At 37.0% G+C, this 21004-nt stretch overlaps 1 protein-coding gene across 4 annotated transcripts in view; it reads left to right on the top strand.

The window, feature by feature from the left end:
• The window catches only part of SATB2 (SATB homeobox 2), a 200579-nt gene that overhangs the window by 93582 nt on the left and 85993 nt on the right, over window positions 1-21004 (top strand). For 3 of the 4 annotated variants that reach the window (XM_023218251.2, XM_023218254.3, XM_023218258.3), the window contains one exon: window positions 8518-8620. The exons of the other annotated variant lie outside the window; for it this stretch is intronic. In XM_023218251.2, coding sequence (XP_023074019.1) covers window positions 8518-8620 — 103 coding nt within the window. The remainder of the gene's footprint in view (window positions 1-8517; window positions 8621-21004) is intronic. 4 annotated transcript variants of the gene reach the window in all.

The following is a 21004-nucleotide window of genomic DNA, read 5'->3' as shown; positions in this document are numbered from 1 at the left end:
GTATTTTTAGTAGAAACACGATTTCACCGTGTTAGCCAGAATGGTCTCGATCTTCTGACCTCGTGATCCACCTGCCTCAGGCTCCTAAAGTGCTGGGATTACAGGCGTGAGCCACTGCACCCGGCCCGTATGTTTTAAATATTTTTTAAATGCCATAGAATCATTTTGCCTGTTAAGTTAGGAATCTCCTCTCCACATGAGACCAGTTCTTCAGGGAGATGTACCTTATTAATCTCTGGCTTTGGAAGCCCCTGCACACAATCCTGGTGACTCTAGAGTCCTTCAGTTTGACATTTGCTTGCCTTTGCATACACGATTTCACCTGGCTAGAATGCACTACTCTTTTCTACTTGATGAAATTATCTTTCAGATTCCAGCTGGAAAGTCACTGCTAGTGAAGTGCCTTAACCTCCTGGTTGAAGTAGTTGCTACTTCTGCTCTTAGTAGCCTTTGTAAATACCCCTGTCACAGCACTTATCTCAGCCTGTTGTCATTGTTACCTGTCAATTTCCATCACTAGATGAGCTGTCCACAATAACAGGGGCCATCTCTTATCTTTGTGTCCACAGCATTCAGCATAATGTATATTTTGTATGTAGCTATTACTATAATGCAGGAGTTTAACCTTTTAGCAGGATAATTCTTTGTGGTGGGGGGCTGCCCTATGCATTGCAGCATCCCTGTCCATTACCCACTAGATGCCACTAGCATGCCACTATACCCCTTCCCCCAGTTGTGACGACCAAAATGTCTCCAGATGTTGCCAAAGGTCCCATGACAGGAGCAATACCACTCTCAGTCAACCAATTCTCTGATGTGCTTAATGAATTAAGTTTAAAAATGTTTCAGAAAGTATAGTTTTATTAGTATGTAAAGTTAAAGTTTTATTATTATTACAGTGTTCTTGGCAGCTCCAAAACATTTTGAACTAGAAAACAGTGAATAGAATAATTTGGTGATTGATGCCCAGCACATTTCAGTTAAACAGGGGCTCATTTCTATTGTTTAGATTTGGGGGAGATTTGATTTAGGTTTCTGATATGTTGTGTGATTATGGAAAATCTCACCGAGATAGCTTGTTTCAGCTAGCATGGATGTGTAATGTGGACCGTGGCATTCATCCTAGGGCCATTATCCTTAAACATTCCAGATTATTCACTTAAATTGCATAGCTAGATTGTAATTTAGTGTGGAGATAAGCACGCCCATTTTGTTGGTGGTTGTCACAGAACAGATGCATGCAGTTTTTGTAGTTCAGCCTATGTAAAGTGAAACAGAATGCATTTTTGTTCAAAGCAAGGTGAAACAGTAATTCAGCAGTATATTTCCACTGGCATTCCTGGAGTCCTGATTAAGAATCAGGTACTTTGCGATGGGTTGGGGATACAACAGTGAATCTGAGGGAGGAACTAAAATCCTTTCAATATAGGAAGAAGAGAGTGAGGCATCCAGTACTACTCACCTTAGGTGAGAAAGGTGGCTTGTTGGGTTTTCAAAAATAGATTCAACTCATGAGTAAAAGATTCCTGTTATTGAAATAATTTTTCCTTTTTCCCTTAAAAGCTAAACCATTTTCGGTGATTCTTCACTCGAATTTGGCAATTACATAAGGGAATGATTCAGTGGATAGTTCATACTTTATTGAACACCCCAGTAGTCTGCAGTTCAAAAGAGCAGCCTTGAAGGCAGAAGAAAGGTATGGAGAAGTCCATAAAAGTGCAACAATTGTAGCCTGAGGTATATATATTTAAAACAGAGAAGTAATGATTTAGCTGTTCTCTGTCTGGCCAGATGCTTGGAAAGTACAGATTGTGGTTGTGTGTCTGCATATTTATTTTTGATTTCACCTTTCAAAGTGTGTTTAAGTGCTGGCACCTTTTCCCTCCAATGTCTCTGTGAGTAACCACTCACAGCCTCTTTCCTCTGCCACTGGCTGTCCTGAGCATCCTAATTTAGTGGACCTTAGGCGTAGTCCTCCCTTATTAAATAGTCCTTAGCTGTTCCAATTTGAAAACATTATGATTGCATCTTTCTGTGGCTTACTTATTCTTACTTGAGGAAGAGTTGAAAGACCTAAGGTTGGCTTTTGATTGCAAAACCCCAGGTGCTCAGGGTTTTGACCCATTTAAATAAGTAGAGGTACCAGTACCTGCCTTGTGCATCTCATAGGTGATCTTGATGTTCAGATGGGATGACTAAAGAGACAGTCTTGTTAACTGAAAATTGTGGGTTTTTTTTTTTTTTCTTTTTGAGACGGAGTCTCGCTGTGTTGCCCAGGCTGGAGTACAGTGGCATGATCTCAGCTCACTGCAGCCTCTGCCTCCCGGGCTGAAGCAATTCTCCCCCCCTCAGCCTCCCAAGTAGCTGGTATTACAGGTGAGCGCCACCATGCCCGGCTAATTTTTGTGTTTTTAGTAGAGATGAGGTTTCACCACGTTAGCCAGGCTAGTCTTGAACTCCTGACCCCAAGTGACCCTCCTGCCTCGGACTCCCAAAGTGCTGGGATTATAGGCATGAGCCACTGCACCCAGCCTGAAAATTGTGATGAAAAGAACAATTTGCAAGTGCATGAAACTTCCAATGTGCTCCACTCTTACATATGTTCTCTGTGACTCTAGACATGTTAAAATATTTTTTATGGTAAAATATACATAACATGAAGTTTGCCATTCTAAACATTTTTAAGCTTACAATTGAGTAGCATTAATTACATTCACAGTGTTGTGCAACCATCACCCCTGTCTCTTTCCAGAATTTTTTCATCACTCCAAATGGAAAGTCTAACCTTTAAGCAACAATTCCCTATTCACCTCTCATCCTGACCCCTGGTAGCCTCTATTCTGTATTCTGCCTCTGTGAATTTGCCTATTCTACCTACCTTGTGTAAGTGGAATCATAGAACATTTATTTTGTGCTGATTTATTTTACTTAGCATGTAGACATGTTTTTGAAGCAGCTCTGTCCCGTGGTGCTGGTTGAGACTTTATTGCTAAATATTTGAGAAACAAAATGACTGACTAAAGTTATTGAACTGCAAAGAAGTTACTAGATTTCCAGTGTGACAATGATGTGGCACTCATATAGTGTGCCTTTAGAAATAGATTGTAGGATAATAATTTCTGTCATCCTAAGCAAGCCTTACCCATTTGGACTTAACTCATATGTACGACATGCCAAAACAGTTGAGCAGTGAAATTGAGCAGCCAATTGGGTCAGCAGGAAAAAAAAAAAATTGAGCATGTGTTCATCATATATAGTGACTGATCAACTGCATGGACCAGAATCATGTTAACCGGTTGTCAGCTGTCCGTTTAATTTAACCTAAGTTCATGTATGTAGTGGGGATGCATCATGTCTCATGTTAACCAGTTGCCAACTGTCTGTTTTAGTTATTTTCATGTGAGGTTGTTTTAGTTTGTGTCCCAACCTCATGAACTCATGTTGAAGAAGGTTCACAAATGACAGCTTGAAAATAATTCCTAACCAGGGGATTGCAGTGACCATAAGAAGTGATTGCACAGTGGGGAGAAAGATGACATTTGTTGATTCCACATCTTGTGCTAGGCCTTTTACACAAATCGTCTCAGAGAATCCTTACACTCTCTGATGCAGGAGACAATATCCCCAGTCACAGGTGAGGGTGCTGACGTTAGACAAGCGAGCCATTCAGTGACAGCTTAGGGGAAGAGCTCTCAAATGTAGTGTTTTCATACTCCGAAGTTCAGAGGAAGTGTTTCTTTCCCTTAAAATGGCAACAGTTTTCAATTCTGATGTTATAGCTCAGAAGTGGGGATAGAGTGGGATAGTAGAAGGCTGCCAAATGACATTAAATGAATTTTTTTCATGACAAAGTAATTCCTCCAAATCAGTTTTTTCCCTTTACCTAATTGAAGTATCATTATATTCTCATATTTAATATGTTATTTAGCATATCACCAAGCAGATTGAAAAGGCCGAAAATGAGCACAGAATGCACACATCACTCATTGCCTGTCTTTGCTCTCTCCTTCATGCAGACATAGAAGAGGAGGCTAGGGGATGCCCCTCCTCCACCCCCAAACAGGGAATTCTCACTGACAGAAAATGTAATTCTTCACATTGGTTTAAAAATATTCTTCTTCATAGCAAGTGTATTATGTGTTTTCAGCTTAGCTACTCTTAGTACCACACTGCTTTTCAAACAAATAAATCCCACCAAGCCAAGCAGAATGTAGTGAAGGATATCCAGTTATTTTATCTTTTGTTTTATTTTGGGAAAAGGGGATGCTCAGATCTCTGTTTTTCTAAGTGTATCGTACAAATCATTTTAACCTGTGTTTATTACTTTGCTTTTTCCTATTAAGTTTTAAATTCCCTTTAGGTTCCATAGTTTTCTTTGATTCTAAACTTCTTAATTAACTTATATAGGGGACCTGAGATCACAGACTTCATGTTTTCCTTTTTTTTTTTTTTTTTGCTGTTGTTACCTTGTTTTTTGTTTTGTCTAAAGTACTGGTTGCAGCATCAGCTATTGATCTTGTGGTCGCTGATGGAGGTGGTGGTGAATGTTTCCTTCCATTCATTTGTTAGTCTCCCTTCTTAAAAGACCCATGAAATAGTGGTCCACTAACAGAGTGTCTTCATGGTGCCTCCCAGTGCTATTCGACTATGGGAAAGATGTTTTTCATTCTGAGCTTCTGGGGCCTCAGTTTGAAAATGGAACCATGCTTATAATCATATGTAACATCTATTCTCTGGGCTAGTTGAAAAACAAACAAGTGAGTTAAAAATTTTTTTCAGGAACCTAAAAGAAAATTTATTTTTAGATAGATCAATCTAACTATCGTAAGTATTTAAATAACAATATTATAAAATTTATTCTCTTATAGTTTGGCTTACAGCAAATTCAAGTCTGCCTAGTAAACTTTGGAATAAGTAAAGAAAAATCTAATATAGTTTGATTTCTTAAATACCTTGTTTTTTAAAAATTCTAGATATTAATGGCAAACTAAATGTCAAATTGACTACAAATAAGGACACCTAGACTTCATCTCCCATCCAAAAATCTTTGTACTTAAAATTTCATAATTAACTACAAAGAAGTCAGAAATTTTCAAGTTTCTGTAGTTGGAAAGACATTTTAACCCTTTTAATTTATCTTAGAATATAATATTATTCATAAAATAGCTTTGTCTGCGGCCACTGTTTATATGGTGGTTTGTGGCTGTGTCTCAGTATCTGAGTGGGGGACTGCCTCAGTTGCCCATTATACATGTACCCTCATCCTTTCTTTTTCACAGCCCAGCACCGTGCAAAGCGATACATGCTTAGTAAATGCAAAATCATTTTAATATTGGCCTTAGTAAATCATAGTTCCTCGGTTTAAGTGTTAAAAATAGCAATACACATGTTTTCTGGATTGTTTGTATTAGTATTGCTTTGTATAAACAGGGATACTCAAGTTGGTAGCATTCTGGATTGAAAAAGTTGACTCAGATCTTGTTCCTTTATCAAAAAGATGTGGATTCTAAAAGTCCAACTGTATGGTTGCTTTAGAATGACTGGAAAACAAAGAGCAACATAAACTGCAAAATTATACATATTTTAAAGGAAAAAATTGAATTAGATCTTTTTTGGCAGGGTGGTAGGTGGGAAAGATTTTAATTATTACTTATGCCATTCTGCATCAACTGTATCTTATCAGGTTTATGATGCTATTGATTGTAAGATGGATCTCTATTTCAGTGATGTTCAAGTATAAAAAGTGGATGAAATATGGTAAATACAGATTCTCTGTGTCCCAGTATCTTTGGAGAACATTATTTCCTGTAGAGTAATAGCACATGCTAGGTTCATGTTAGCCCCTTTCAACTTTACATATCATTAATTAAGTTTTGATGTTCTAGATATTTAATGGACACTAACATCGAGATGTGTAGTATGTGTCCAGAGCATGCTAGTGAAGCCTAGTGATTTAGATTCAGATTATGAGAATTTAACAGTCTAATTTAGGGTTAAAAAATATTCATGAAACTGGAATAATCAGACATAACATGGCCTTGCTTTTAAAATATTCCCAAGATATTTTTTTATCTTCTGATTTTAAAGTCTTCTGAGGATGGACTATAACAATTCTTATCATTAAAAACTATTTTGGGTATTAGCTCTGTATAAAGACCTGCAGGGAATTGACATGAATAAAATGTGTCATAAACTCAAACAGACTTTTCTGGTGATTAAAGATTCTTATCTAGGAAATTTGTTCGCTACTTATTATTATTTTTTTGTTTTGTTTTGTTTTTTGCCCAGTTCATAGTTCAAACCTGTTTATATTTTTGTTCTGTAATCAGTAGAGGTAACAACTTATTTATGATTATCTGGGACAGAAAACAAATCTGATTCAGTCAGGGTAGCCCACATCTCCTTTATAAATGAGTTGTGTGAAATATAAGACCTGCTGATAGAGCCAGTAGAAGCCCAGATATTCATTTCCTTGCCACTCTGCCTTGTGCAAGGTCAATTGAAGATACAGCAGGAGGAAGGACAAAGTAAAGAGGGTAGAGAGTGAGGGGAATTTGGATTATCTGGGGCCAAAGCGATGCAGGCTTCTGGGCTTGTGGCCTCCTATTATGGGCCAGGAAGAATTGAGGAACAGTGCCAGTAATTAGACACTGTTCGTTTTAGTCCACTTCCTAGGCCATTTGGCAATACAGGGTTTAACTCTGACTCCTGCCATGGCTATGTATCCTATGCCTTTCCAGAGGATAAATTCATACAAACAAGATAGAGAGATGACAAGTACATTTGTGATTATTCACATACACCAGTGTGGCTGATGCATCTATTATTAAGCTACTTTCATGTTAAAAAAATTTTATTATTATGACATTTCAATTTGGCACTTTTAAATTTCATCTCTGTCCCTTTTCCTGTGTTAAATTTCAGTGACTCAGATATCCCACATCAGAACTATGTGAGACACGAGGTAGGAAAAAAAAAAATGAAACAGACATAGTCACTGTCCTCAAGGGTCTCACAGTCTAGGAACAGAGAGAATCTCTGCCCAGAGCGGGAGCTAGCTCAGCTGGTTAGGGAAGAGTTGTACTTGGTCGTTAATAGCACAAAGCCCGAAGCCCACCTCCAGGAGATTAGGATTCCGGTGGTCATCCTATAAGGCAGCAGACAAGGCCCCATAGGTTCTGTGATACACTCCCGTGATATTAACTCTTTGGGTTCCCATTGCTGTGTTCAGACCTTCAGATGAAAAGAGTTATCCTTACTATCTCCCCTTAGAGAAAGAAATTGTCATGGATAGATTAGCAACTGGAGAGGGCTAACCATCTGGGAAAGAGGTTTCTGTGAATTGAATTAGGAACCCCCTCCCCCACCAGTACTGCATTAGTGATTAAAAAAGAGGAGTCTGATGTTTCAAATGGGAGTCTACCAAGGCCTGTCTGCTGGCATTTTAACCTCCTGTTAAATAACTTGATTTATTGTTACCCTTTTTATCTCTACTGCTTTGTAGAAATGTCATTAGAAGTTCTAAGATTTCTCTGAACTGTTCTGTGTCTGGGGCTAACTTTTTTTGAGAAAGATGAGATTTCAAGGCAAGATATAAAACCTTACACAGGTCATTTGGATCTCTTGAATTGTTTATGCCCAGGACAAAATAAAAATAAGAAATAAAATCTGTGTATAAAACATACACAGTCAGTTCAGGTATATGTTAACATCTGCCACAAATGTTGGCCCAAACATACTGTATTAACTGCAAGCATATCTCTGTAGGAAGTTCAATTCAAGGTGTGCAATTATAATTTTAAGTTTTCAGTGCTATGTCAGGCTATGCTCCCCTTCTCTTTTAACCCCAATTATTAATACAAACAAATCAGCTGAGCAGTTGGGCTGAGGAGGATGAGAGCAAGGAAGAATCATGCACTTAAGCACTCAGATTTGGTTCATTTTTGATTGAAACACAGTACAAGTGTTATGTTTAGTTTCCCTTGCCCTAAAATAGCACTGTTAATTTTTTCATTTGGTGAATTTTCACACAAGTTCTAATCACACGTTTCTATAAATTATATTAATTTAACTTATTTCCCTAAATGTTGTTCTGCAGTGTGTAGCACGGATGTTCTCAGATTCTTGGCTGTGTAAGCTTGTTGCAGTTGGAAGCGGAACAGAAACATCTGAAAGGCATTATTTGGATTACGGATGCTGGAGCATCTGATCTCACCTTTTGCTCTGGTTCCTAAATCACAACTGTTCTTCCTCTTTGCATTTAATCTGCATGTTCTGTCCCCTCCATTGTTGACATTGCCCCAGGGTTGACTTTTTGGAGAAAGCACTATCATTGTTTTAATTAAAGGGATGGAAAATTCAGGTAATCGTGTTTGATGTTAATAGTTCAGTTTACAGGAGAGTGACTGTTTTAAGTTTAAAAGAAAAGAGGTTAGTGCAGGTTATAAAGTGCAGTTTCTTGTCCCTAAAAAGAAGTAGTCATATTTTGAAAAAATAACTATAATTTTTTTTTTTCAGAGTATGATTTCATCCATTGTAAATAGCACATATTATGCCAATGTGTCAGCAACCAAGTGCCAGGAGTTTGGGAGATGGTATAAAAAGTACAAGAAGATTAAAGGTAAACTGACTTTTTTGTCTGTAAAGCCTGTTTTCAGTTTCTGAGGTTCATGAGTTGTTGATTGTTTGGAATTTATGCTCATTTTAGATACAATTTATCTAATTTTTTACAAAGGTGAGATCTTTAATATTCCTGTCATGAGATCCAAATTGGCTCCCTTAAAACCAAGAAGATATTTGAAGTAAAAGTAAAATGAGTAGCACAATATGTTAAGTTTATAGTTTTAATAAGTGATACCTACAAAGACCAAAATCCTTTAGAATGAAAACTTAAAAGCTGTCATTCTAGGTTGAATCAGCACTTACAGTTTGGATACTGATTAACAGATACTCTTGGGGTATCAGGATGGCTTTGGTCAGAAATAGAGTTTGATGTTGTGACCGTTTGTTGACGATTCCAGAGCGGTGGTGAAAGCACGGGCAGGCTCTGCGTTCAGGCAGACTTGGGATCAAATCTTTGGCTTCTACATTCTAGCTGTGGGAACTTCAGCAAATTATTTAATGCCACCAAGATTCAATTTCCTCATCTGAAAATGGGGAATAAAGTACTTAGGTCACTGGGTAGATGCGAGGACTAAATAAGACAATACTGGCACAAAGTAACCTATTGATAAATAATAATATACTACTACTAATAATTAATAGTAGTAGTCTTACTAGCAGTAGTATATTACATATGGAATTATGTTTGGTCCTGAAAATAAAGTTCCTTTATGTAGTAAATAGCATGCTATTTGGATCACCTAGACCTTTAAACATGTCAGGACCATTTCAAATATGTCAGTGGTGGAAAAATTCTTTTGTTTTCACTCCATTCAGATAAATGTTACCTACTAGGGTCCCTGAGGGGATTTGAGGAATTTTTTGTAACATTGGTTTTGATGGTCCTTTCAGTCCATATTTTGCATAATTATGCCATATTTATCACACTTTATAATATGTATACATAGCTTTGCTTACTCTGCCCCCATCTGAAGGGCAAATGACAATTTATGATCGGTAAGTAAAAGTAAAGGATGAATTTATTTGTTTTACTACTTGCAGGTTTTCTCAGGGGAGACAGGATGTCAAAGTAGTGCTTGTTGGCTATTGAGTGTTTGAGAGATTTTTTACAGGGTTATCTTTTGAAGAAATGAAGTGTACAAACATTGGTAGCACATTTCTGATCACAAAGGAATGAGAGTGTTTTATGCTAAATATACATTTTATAAGGCAAGCCAAAATATTGGGCTACCCAGGAGAAATTAAGTACACTGAAAACTGAATTAAGATCCGTTTCTTTTCAACAGATTCTAAAATTCTTAGAACACTTTAGGTCCTGGTTTGGGCAAATGCTTTAGGATATTAATATTCACCTTTGTACATTATAAGATGAATAACTCCTTCTCATTATAAGACATTGTTGTGTGGCTCAGAAGGGTTTCTTTTCTGTAAGTGTTGCCTCCAAGTTTTTCTTTTAAAATAGGATTGTTAAAGTGCTTCAGCATATCCTCTTCGGCTAAAAATCAAAAGAATCATGCAGCTTCAAGGTCATTTGTTAGATCCCATTTACTTGCTGTTATAAGAAAAAGTAAGAGAGTGTCCTCTTAATAGGCTGGAGTATAATTCCAGATTCAGAAAGATTGGAAACTCTTCATTCTAGTGTTTTCAGAATTGCCACTACAGAATGTGTGTGTGTGTGCACGCATTCACGCATTAACACTCATGTCTTCTACTTTTCTTTTTTCTTCCTGGAGCTTTAATTCTTCAAGCTATATCTTTTTTTTTTTTTTTTTAAAGATAGTAAATGCACAGTTAAATCTTTAAGTGCCATAAAAGCAGACTGAGACCTTGATTTCATTCAGTTGGTCAAGGATCCACACCTGAAGAGGCTGTCAGACACTGTGTACACATACTATTCAAAGAGATGGAGCTAGTCATTGCTGTTGGAAAGTGTGTGTGTGTCTGTGTGTGTGTCAGTAGGAGGAGAAAAGGGAAGGTTAAGGTATGTGTGAAGTAAACACAAGCTGCCATAAAACAGTTCAAGTGGTGTTGATTCATCAACCAAGGGAGTGGGAGGAAAAACAAAGAATTCATGACAGGTATAATGGTGCACAGAAAATAAACATCCAGAGAAGTGCGTTTTATTAACTTTCGACCCTCAGAAAAAAGGAAGTGTTGGACTGAGGCAGGCACATTTTATTTGGTAGAAGCCTTTTTCTATGAATAGATGTTGCTGTGGGAGTTTCTACCTAGTAGGACCCGTTTCTCATGGGAAAGTAATGATTTGATTTGTAAAATTTGTTTGTGTCCCTGCTTTCAACATGAAAAAAAAGGCAATGAATTCCAAAATTGGAAACCATTAGTAGTGAAACCAGAATTCCACCATAGGGCTTTTTCTGAGAACCCAGAAATCAGAGTTCCATGTCCCTCTCAGCCTCCCTACCTTCCATTTCTACCTCAAAGTTACCAATTTACATGCACTTCTATGCACTATTCAGCATAGAAGAAAATCTCAAGTCAACTTACTGACGTCCCAAACTAAATGAAGGCTACATTGTTAAATATGTTTCCTATTATCTGCTAATGTCTGTTTTAATAAAACAGTGGGAACTAAGTGGTTGCTTCTTAATCAAAAACATGATTTCCTAAACATAAGCTATGTGATTCTGTTACAAATTGCCACATATAGATCTCCTAGGTCAAAAATTTTTTCTCTTCTCATAGAAATAAACAAACAGTAAAATAATGATATACTCTGAAAGATCAAAGTAAATATGACTAAAACCTGGCAAAAATAAAAGTCTACTGGAAGGTTAAAAAAAAGATCAGATTGCAAATTCTGTAGTTAATGCTTAAATAAATATGAGAAAAATGAACAATCAATAATTTGATATCATTAAAAACAGATGTAAAAACTATATACAAATGGAATTGTCTAAATTTTGAAGTAAACATTTTAATGTGCATTTTTTGAATTTGTTGTTATTATAACTAAACTATTTACACTTATTCTTTAGAAAGTCCTAAATTGGTTTGGCTTAGCATGTTAACTTTATTTTCCCCAGTGATCACAGTAAAGCACATTCTGTTTACCTTTTTTCTTTAATTTCAAAGACAATCATGGTTGACACAGACATATTTGAGTTAACATGAGCATTACTTCAGGATAGATAGGGAGACAGTGTATATACTCTGGTTTCAAGGTCTAAGACCATGAATCTGTTTCCCAGGAGTATTTGACATTGAAGAAAACGGAGTGGGTAGGTAGGGTAGGGTGGTAGGTTGGTTTAGACAGCATTGTTTTTTTAATTGCCGATCATCACATACTATAATTGCTTCTGGACCAGATTTTACAATATAGAGTTCATAAGCTCCAAAGTATAAGAAAAAAAAAAAGTACATTTTATCTAAAAGCAAAAAAAAAAAAAAAAAAAAAAAAAAAAAAAAAAAAAAAAAAAAAAAACAGTAAGTTTAATATCTAGGAATTTTAGTATTGTACATGAGGAGAATCCAATCCATAGACACCTAGAAACATTCATGCTATTCCAAAATTATTTTTAAGGTCTTGGGATTATGAGGGATTTACCAAAGTAGTTTTTTTGTAAGTTCTACACATTTTAGCAAAATTTTAATTTTTTTACACAACTTTTTTTGTCCGAACTCCTGATGTGAGCTTTCCCCATCATTGTTATGAAACGAAGGGGCAATCATATATGTAGTACCACCATCAGTTTCACTCTCATGGCAGTCTACTTTTGCAGGGGATATAATATAAATAAGAAAATGCCTTAATAAATAATCTTTTATATATGTTAAATGTGTCCTAATTGATAAGTTACAAGAAAATAATTTTATATCTAAAGTGTTCGTCATCTGGTACCAAGAGCACAATAAGCAGTTATCTTAGGTGAAGTCAATCCCAATGATTTAATATGCCTCAAGAATGGAAGGGTCATTGAAAGTTTACACAAATATGGGTGGCTATTATAAAATTATTTGTGTTATAAAATAATACCATTAGAATGGGTGGACCTAACCAAACCCTGTATTTTGGCCAGAGTGCAAAATTATCCCCATCACTTTTTTTTCTCAGTCATTGGCCAAGAACCCTCTGATTGTTAGTTGTCTTAATTTTATTTGTTTATTTGAACTTCTTTTGCCAGATATGAAAAAGCTGGGAGAAAAGAGGATTTTAAAAAGCAGTGTTACTTCCCCAAGCCTGGTTTATTCTAGTAATCAGTATTTTATCTGACCCTGTCTGATCTAGTCTTGCAAGATCAAACGTCCAGGCCAGCAGGCAGACAGTAAACAAAGCCCATGAAGGGTTTCGGTAAACACAAAGATTAGATGTTGAATGAAAATTAAACTCCTTGAACTAGTCCTCTGTACTAAAGTGGTTAAGTGGGTTGTGATTAAAAGAAATAAGTAATTATGATCATTATAGCTGAAATGATATAATGTTACCACATTTAAAGCACCTCTTGTACTCAAAAATGATTGTGTCATTTACAAAGTGGTGCCTTGGAGTTGAATAGAGAAATCAATGTCCCCTGACCTGGTTCCATAAGGCAGCCCTTGCTTAGCCATGGTGGTATCAGTGGTCAGGACAATGCCTTTAATCAACTCCTGGTCCTTCTGCCTCTGCTGTTGTTTAATTCTGATGAGATAAAAGTAACTTACTTTTGTCTACCTAATTTTTCTGTCATGAAAGAAATTTGCTTTCAGCTTCAGATCTAAATGAAGTGTTCTGCAAGGAAGTTTGTCTGCCCTCTGCCTATGTTGTATCTTGTTGAAAGTAATGGCAACATAAAATCCTTTGAACATTGTATACATATTTACTTATGTATTTTATACTGACAAATTATAGCTGTTTATATTTATGGGGTACAAAGTGATGGTATGATTTTTAATACAACATGAAATGATTAAATCAAGTGAATTAACCTATTCATCACCTCAAATATTTGACATTTTTGTGATGAGAACATCTGAGACTTACTCTGTGATATTAAAATGCACAGTACTCAATTATTAGCTATATTCACCATGCTGTACAGTAGATCTCAAAAAAAAAACCAAACTTGTTTCTCCTCACTGAGACTTTGTACCCTTTGATTATCATCTCACTGCTCCCACCTCCCAGCCTCTGTTAAACACCATTCTACTCTCTACTTCTATGAATACAATTGTTTTAGATTCCACATATAAGTGAGAACATGCAGCATTTGTCTTTCTGTGTTTGACTTATTTCACTTAGCACAGTATTCTCTAGTTCTACTCTTGTCGTTGCAAATATTGGATTCATGGAAATAGAAACATCACTTCTACTGTCAACCACCTTTTATCTCACCAGTTTTTCAACACATGGAAGAGCCTTGCACATTTTCATTGTGACAGTCACTGATAGTATGCGTAGATCACCTATGCTTGCTCGGCCCTCCAGTGGAAAGCTTATTGGTAGTTTAAGTGGAAAAATGGTGCGTGGGGAATGTCTTGAGCACTCATCTTAGACGTGGACTAATTCCTTGCATGGATCTTAAGAAGCTCATTCCAGCCGTACTGTAACTGCTTTGTTGGGCTGAATATACTTATTCATACATGTTTAAAGATGTAAAAACATTTGTTTGTTAATAAAGTAGTTTGTAGAGTAAAAGAAATGAACTTGCAATCTACTCATATTTATACTATTTATGGTGTTATTTTAAATAGACATTAATATGATGCAAAGGGAAAAATGAACTTCTTTCCTTATGCCCCTCCCTACTTCTCTTACATCTGTTCATTCATCCAGCCATCATGTATACCTACTCTTTGGAAGAAACATGAGACGTAATTCCTGCTTTCCAAAAGCCTACAATCTGTGCGAAATGCTTAATTCATAATGTAACACATACCTTGTCATTCAAAAACAAATTCTAGCTTCTATTTTATATATAATAGCTGGCAGGATTCTAAGGGCTGGGAATACAGTGGAGAGCATTACCTTTTTCTTTCTCACAAGATAATTGCAATCATAATTAAATAAATAATTTTAACTAAATGTTTAGTGAGCACTTCTCCTATGGGCTGTAATTAGTTCCAGAAGCAGTGAGAAACATCTGTATGCACATAAGATATGCTTCCTGCCTCTAGTTGTGTTGCCCTTAACCTGGCAAGAGAAGCAGCTGTATAAATGGATCTGGTAAATATATAGTGGTGATATAAAGTAGTTTGATGGTGGCATAGAGGAAGGTCCGGAAACTCTTCTTGCTAGGTTTGACATGGGGTGGAGGGTGGGCAGTTAGGGCAGAGGCAGCGCATGAAATATACCTTAAGGACAAGTGGAGTTACTGCGACAAGGAGGAAAAGAGGAGGAGGAATGTTTTGGGCTACCGATTGATCATGAGTACAGATGGAGAAGTACAAAAGAGCATTGCATGTTTAGAAAATTACAAGTGACTGTCCAGTATGTCTAGAATGGTGGTACATTTATCCTGATACTATAATATAACAGGTGCACAGAATGGCTAAGCTTTTGATCAGTGAAAAGGCAAAGGTAAAACATAGCTGGATGTAGGGAGGGTAGTGACACCAAATGTTGATAGAAATGACTGGGACCTGGCCGGGCGCAGTGGCTCATGCCTGTAATCCTAGCACTTTGGGAGGCCGAGGTGGGTGGGTCACGAGGTCAGGAGGTTGAGAGCATCCTGGCTAACACAGTGAAACCACATCTTTACTAAAAATACAAAAAATTAGCTGGGCGTGGTGGCACATGCCTGTAATCGCAGCTACTCAGGAGGCTGAGGCAGGAGAATCACTTGAACCCAGGAGTTGGAGGTTGTAGTGAGCTGAGATCGCGCCATTGCACTCCAGTCTGAGTGACAGAGTGAGACTCTTGTCTCACAAAAAAAAAAAAAAAAAAAAGAAAAAAAAAGAAAAGAAGAAATGGTTGGGACCTGGCTGGGAGATCATATGTGTTGTAACAATGAAAAATAAGGCTGAGAAGGTAGCGAACACACCTTAGGAGTCTTTGAAAGCCCAGTTGAGGTATTTTGAGGATTGTTGAAGGTTTTTCAGCAAGAGAGTGACATATTGAAAATGATGGTTTTAAGAATGATTCCTCTAGACACCATCTGAAGATGTATGAGGGTGTGAGTGGGTGTATGGCAGGAAGGGAGGTGGGTGGGAGGGGGAAAGTTGGTATGTACACCTGGTGGAAGTAGGCAAAGTCAAATCTATTGCAGTAATTGACGGAAGTGGAGTGGTGAGGGAAGTGAAGCCCTGGCTTTGAGTGGCAGAAGTGAGAAAGACAGGAAGCCACCAATGCAAGAGATTCAGGCAGAGGAGAGCCATGAGACTTGGTGAGAGCAAATAGGGGTATGGGAATGAGAAGGAGACATGCAAGCAAAATCCAGATTTTGAGCTTAGTGACTCTTGATGGTTGTGACAGAAATAGGACAATACCAACGGAGATGAAATTGCTGATACCTCAGTGAGAATTGACAACTCGGTAGAAATGTCCATTAGGCTGTTTGAAATGTGGAACCAGCTGACTAAAGGACAGGATGGAGAATAAATAAATAAAGGACATCCACTTTATTGGATGACAATTGAAATGGTACCAAACGAACATTCCTTAAAGTGGAGAGCAAGAGCAGGAGAGGGCTGGAAGCTTTGAGAAGAAAAAGGCCAGGAGTTAAGAAGATGCAACTAGAGAGAGTGAGGTGTCACCGAAGCCAAGGGAAGATGAGTTACCAGCGGGGGAGTGTTATCAAAGGTGCAGTGGAGGGGCAGGGGAGAGGAGAGGGAATTGGAGGCTCTTGGCTTTGGCAGAAAGGATACCAAAATGACATTGGAGGGAGCTGTCTCTGCAGTGTGAGAACAGGGAAAGCCTATGCATCTACTAAGGGAGGGGTGTCAAGGACATGAGAGGAAAGAGTCTAAACGTGGCTAAGTGAAGCATGAGGGCTAAGTGTAATTAGCAGAAAGAGGATGGAGCCAGCAGTTTTGAGGAGGAAGAGGAGTGATAAGCAAGAGCCCATCAACTAGGAGGGAATGGATCTGAGGCACAGATAACACGGTGCCTTTGAAAGAAAGAAAAATAGTGATGTTTTCTTCAGAATCTGGGAGAAGGGCAAGGAGATGTGTAAGGAGGGAAGAAGGTTCTGGAGATGGAGTGGACGGTGAGGATGGGCAGCTCATACCATGGGGTGTGAGACTGGGCTGGCATGACCTTCTAGCAGTGAAGGAGAGAATGGTTGGCATGGGGGGCTTTGTGGTGAGAACACCTGAAACAGGATCTGGACAGGCCATGTCTGGGGAACAAGGAGGGTGTGTGCTTTAGATTGCTCCTAGTTTCATATTTCCATTTGTCCTGCCCAGAAACAGAATAAAAAACTAGAAAACATATATAGATGTGATGGTGGCTGACAAAGAATCTACAGAGTGTGAAATGAGAGGCTTTGTGTGTAGACCACAAAATGCCCAGTTTATTTAAAATCTGATGATTGTGGGGACATCCTCTTCTACTGGGGAGACCAGCAGGTGAAAATCAGGGAACACTTCTGGTTTCTTGATCAATTAAATAAAGATTATTACCTGATTTTCCTTAGACACTTACAAGGTTCAAAGCTGAAAAGCACCTGAGCTCATAAGGTTCTTGAAGCACTTAACTATAAATGCTGTGTAAGATGCTAGGACTGAAATCACATTGCCTAATGGGAGACAGTTATTTAACTATTTGCCTGACTGATGAATGGCCTTCATTCCACCATTTGCAAGAATTTGAGATTATTTGACCTTAGAGTCCTGAACTCCCAAGGGAATGGACATGAATCTATAATCATCTAGAGTACAAATCAGACTATGAGTTCTAACCTTGGGCCTTTCAGGGTATCACCTTTTTAAGTTTTATGTAGCATAGAAATTTTGATTTTTGACTAATCTCCCTTCTGGGCCAAAAGCTCCTTGAGAGAACTTCAGAGGCAGAGGTTTTGGGAACACAGGAACGTATCCATTTTCTGTCCTCCCCAGAGTCCCGTGAGCATGAGGCCTTAAACACTGTGAATACTTAGTAAATATTAATAGAATTGAATGTAATATAGATGAACTTATTTGAATATATGCATTTAGAGCAGTTTTATTTTTACACATATTATGTAGTGCACTAATCTTATTTGCTACCTGATCTGTCATTTGAGAGGAAAAGAGAAAGAAAAATCTTTGCTTGTTTAATTCATATTGCAAATGTCCTTAGCAAATGTAATTGGTTAGAATCATTCTATTTTTCTACTAATTATTGAGCTAAAGACTTAACAATAGTCAATTCAGTTGAATGGGACAGTAATACCTTTATAAAGTACAAATTAGAGACCACTTGTGTAGTCTAAGATAAATGTGCCTTTGAGGTTTTCACAGCTAGTCTATTGAGTATTTTCCTTAATATAATGGCTTAAAACATTAAAGTCCTATAAAATCACAGAGACTGGTCAGAGGAAAAGAATGAATCATGAATTGATTGTTTTCTTTGATTAACTTTTCTTCAGGTAGGTTGAATTAAAGAATTAATACACATGGAATGCCAACTGACAAAGGCAGAATTTTCCTAAGCAGTAATGTTAAGTTTCAACAATATGATTTCTTTTACTATCATGTGCTGAATTCACCTTAGAAATTATAGTTTTAGATTAAAATAAAAAGTAAAAATAAAGATATTATTAGATATAAGCAGTTTTAGCCTATATAGAATGTTATAAGAATACTTGAAATGATCAGTGATATCAAACTGTGATAAAGCATTGTTTGAAACCAAAAGGGACAATAGTGTTCTGGTACAGAGAGGGTGGAGACTAGGAAAGGTGGATAATGCTCACTTTTTCCATGGAACATAATGGGTCCTAGGAGCTTTTATTACCAAAGAAACAGAGGTGTCCACATTTGAGTTACTTTATGGTGGATATATACATTTCTGTGGAGGTTAATGTGATGGAAAAAGGAAGTTGATAATAAGGGGAAAATACACCTAAGAAAACCAGTCATATGGTATTATCACAGTGCTGGCTGGTAGATTTTGCTTATGGGCTGTTTTATTAGGAGTTAACAAGTTGGCTCTGAATATCTTGCTCTAGGCAGGGACTTTGCAAGCAAGTTCTCAAACCAGAGACAAATTCTCTTCAACAAATTTAGAGAAAAACAAAATCTTTGGGTTTGGTAGCTAGTCTTTTTCTTTCTTTTGCTCTTTAGCTCTTTCAAGCTCAATAATTTTTTAAAATTATATTTGGTGAACTCTTCTGGTAGTAGTTTTATTTGTTTGTTTTAATGGTATGGGATTTATATCTGAGAGATCTGTTAGCTTTGGCTGCTGCAATCATGTCTGACTGTGTTTGTATTAACAGAAATTTTTTTTTGTATAGTAAATTGACCTTATACCTCCAGTTATTGACTAGGAGAAAATAAACCAGAAGTATTTTCAGTGACTAGGCATATTCAATGTTGGCAGACGGGATGCTATTCTGGTTTGTTGGGGGAAATTAGTGTTATGTTTACCTTTTAAAAAGATTTTAACTCAATGAAAGACTTTGGGTGGACAATGGGGATGTTGACCGTTAATGTGTAGCCCGGCTGAGTGCAAGGAGACAAGATAAGTATCAGGTGGAAGCATATGGAATTGCTGTTTTTGTAGGTCAAAGTTGTTACATATCACCAATTTCATATAGTTCAATTATATATGAATTTGTGATTGCCCGAGATTCTCAAGCTGTTATCATATTGTGTGAGTGTGCATACCCAATTTCATTTCTTGTTGGTTACTTGTTTCACAGAAATACTTTCTATTTATAGAATTTGTAGGGTACTTGAGAAAGCTCTCTGCTGTGTGATTCATATCCTTCATCAGTCAGGTGGGAGTCTATGCTGATGACACTCATTTTGGGTCAAAAGCTTTCACCTCAAGAAAAATAAGATAATGGAAGGGGATTTATAAAAATAAATATAATCACTTTATATGTATATATTTGTGTGTGTCTTACAGTTGACTAGAATGAATTGCTAATAAACTGACAAAATAGGAATTTAAAGGAGCTATCTTTTATCATCAAATAGAAATGCACTTTAAATCATAGGCAGATGTTATGGGCCCATCTACGTTAGCAGACAGTTAAATTGTCTGAAGCAAATACGTTGATGGAATTTTTTTAAGTTAATATTATTCAGTACTGTATCTCTAGGGGCTGCCATCATTCCTGGCACATGATAGTTGATTAATAAATGTTTATTATATGAATTTTAATGCAAATAATTCTATTTAAGTGATTAGCTGATTCAACTGTTGAGGAATCAGTGATTTCATCACTTTTTGAGTTGACAGTCTTTTCAGTCTATGTTACACAAAGCATACAGTGGAGGCTCAGGTTGAGCTTTTACCATTCAGATGACTTATCCATCCTTCATGTCACATACATGTGCCATGTGCACTTATGCACACACACATGCAAATACAAAGTGAAACTTATCAGTAAAAAAGTTGATTGCTCCTGACCAAAATCCTGAAACTATTAATAACCACATACTCCAAACTGGGCAGTTCACCTTAAGCAGCAGAATACAGACTGCAGGGTCCTAAAGGCATAGGTTTGAATTCAGAGTCTTCCATTAACAGGTTTGTAACATCAAACAATTGTGACATTAAAGTCAAATAATGACATTAAAGAAGCTGACTGAGCTTCAGCTTCTTTAATAAAGTAGGCATCTTAATATCAATGCCATAGAATTATTGTGAGAGTTAAACGATAATGATGTGTAAGGGATTTAGCTCAGTGCTTCAGCTACCATATAAATGGTAGGGCTTGGTGTTAACCTGAAATGCCAATACAGTTTGAAAAAGGTATGTTAGCAGTAAAAATATGAAAATTCTTAAACTTATAATACATATATTTTTTCTAAAGAAAACCCATTAAAAAGCACTTGTGAAACATTTAGGCCTTAGAACTTGACTTTGAGTTATGCACAAAAAGAGGAAAAAGTGGCCATGTGGTTTGCGTTTTCTTATTATAAGGCTAGAGCCAGCAGCCTTAATCATTTTGAATACTCCTAAATATTTATCTGCATTTGGATAGTTATTTGACCTAGAGCACATTTTTTAATTTCTCTGGTATTAGACAAGATCATTATCTTTAAAATTGGGCATCAAGGTTTTAGAGCGTAAGGTGGGGAAGCAGAGAACCTGGAGAGGAGGTTTGTAAATTTAAGGCATTCATATGCTCTAGTATCTTTTTTCTGTGCTCTAATGTTTGGGTACCAATCTGAAATTGTTGGTTTGACTGGCAACTTTTTTACCAAGAGTGCCAAAAGCAAACCAGTGTCTTTTTTTGCATTCGTAGAATCACTTCCAGAGTACTTTCTAAGTTTGAAAGAGTCATAGAGAAAT

The sequence above is a fragment of the Piliocolobus tephrosceles genome, chromosome 11, assembly GCF_002776525.5.
Source record: "Piliocolobus tephrosceles isolate RC106 chromosome 11, ASM277652v3, whole genome shotgun sequence".
Lineage (NCBI taxonomy): Eukaryota > Metazoa > Chordata > Mammalia > Primates > Cercopithecidae > Piliocolobus > Piliocolobus tephrosceles.
The sequence above is the reverse complement of the archived record's forward strand: the minus strand, read 5'-3'. Positions and strand labels throughout refer to the sequence as shown.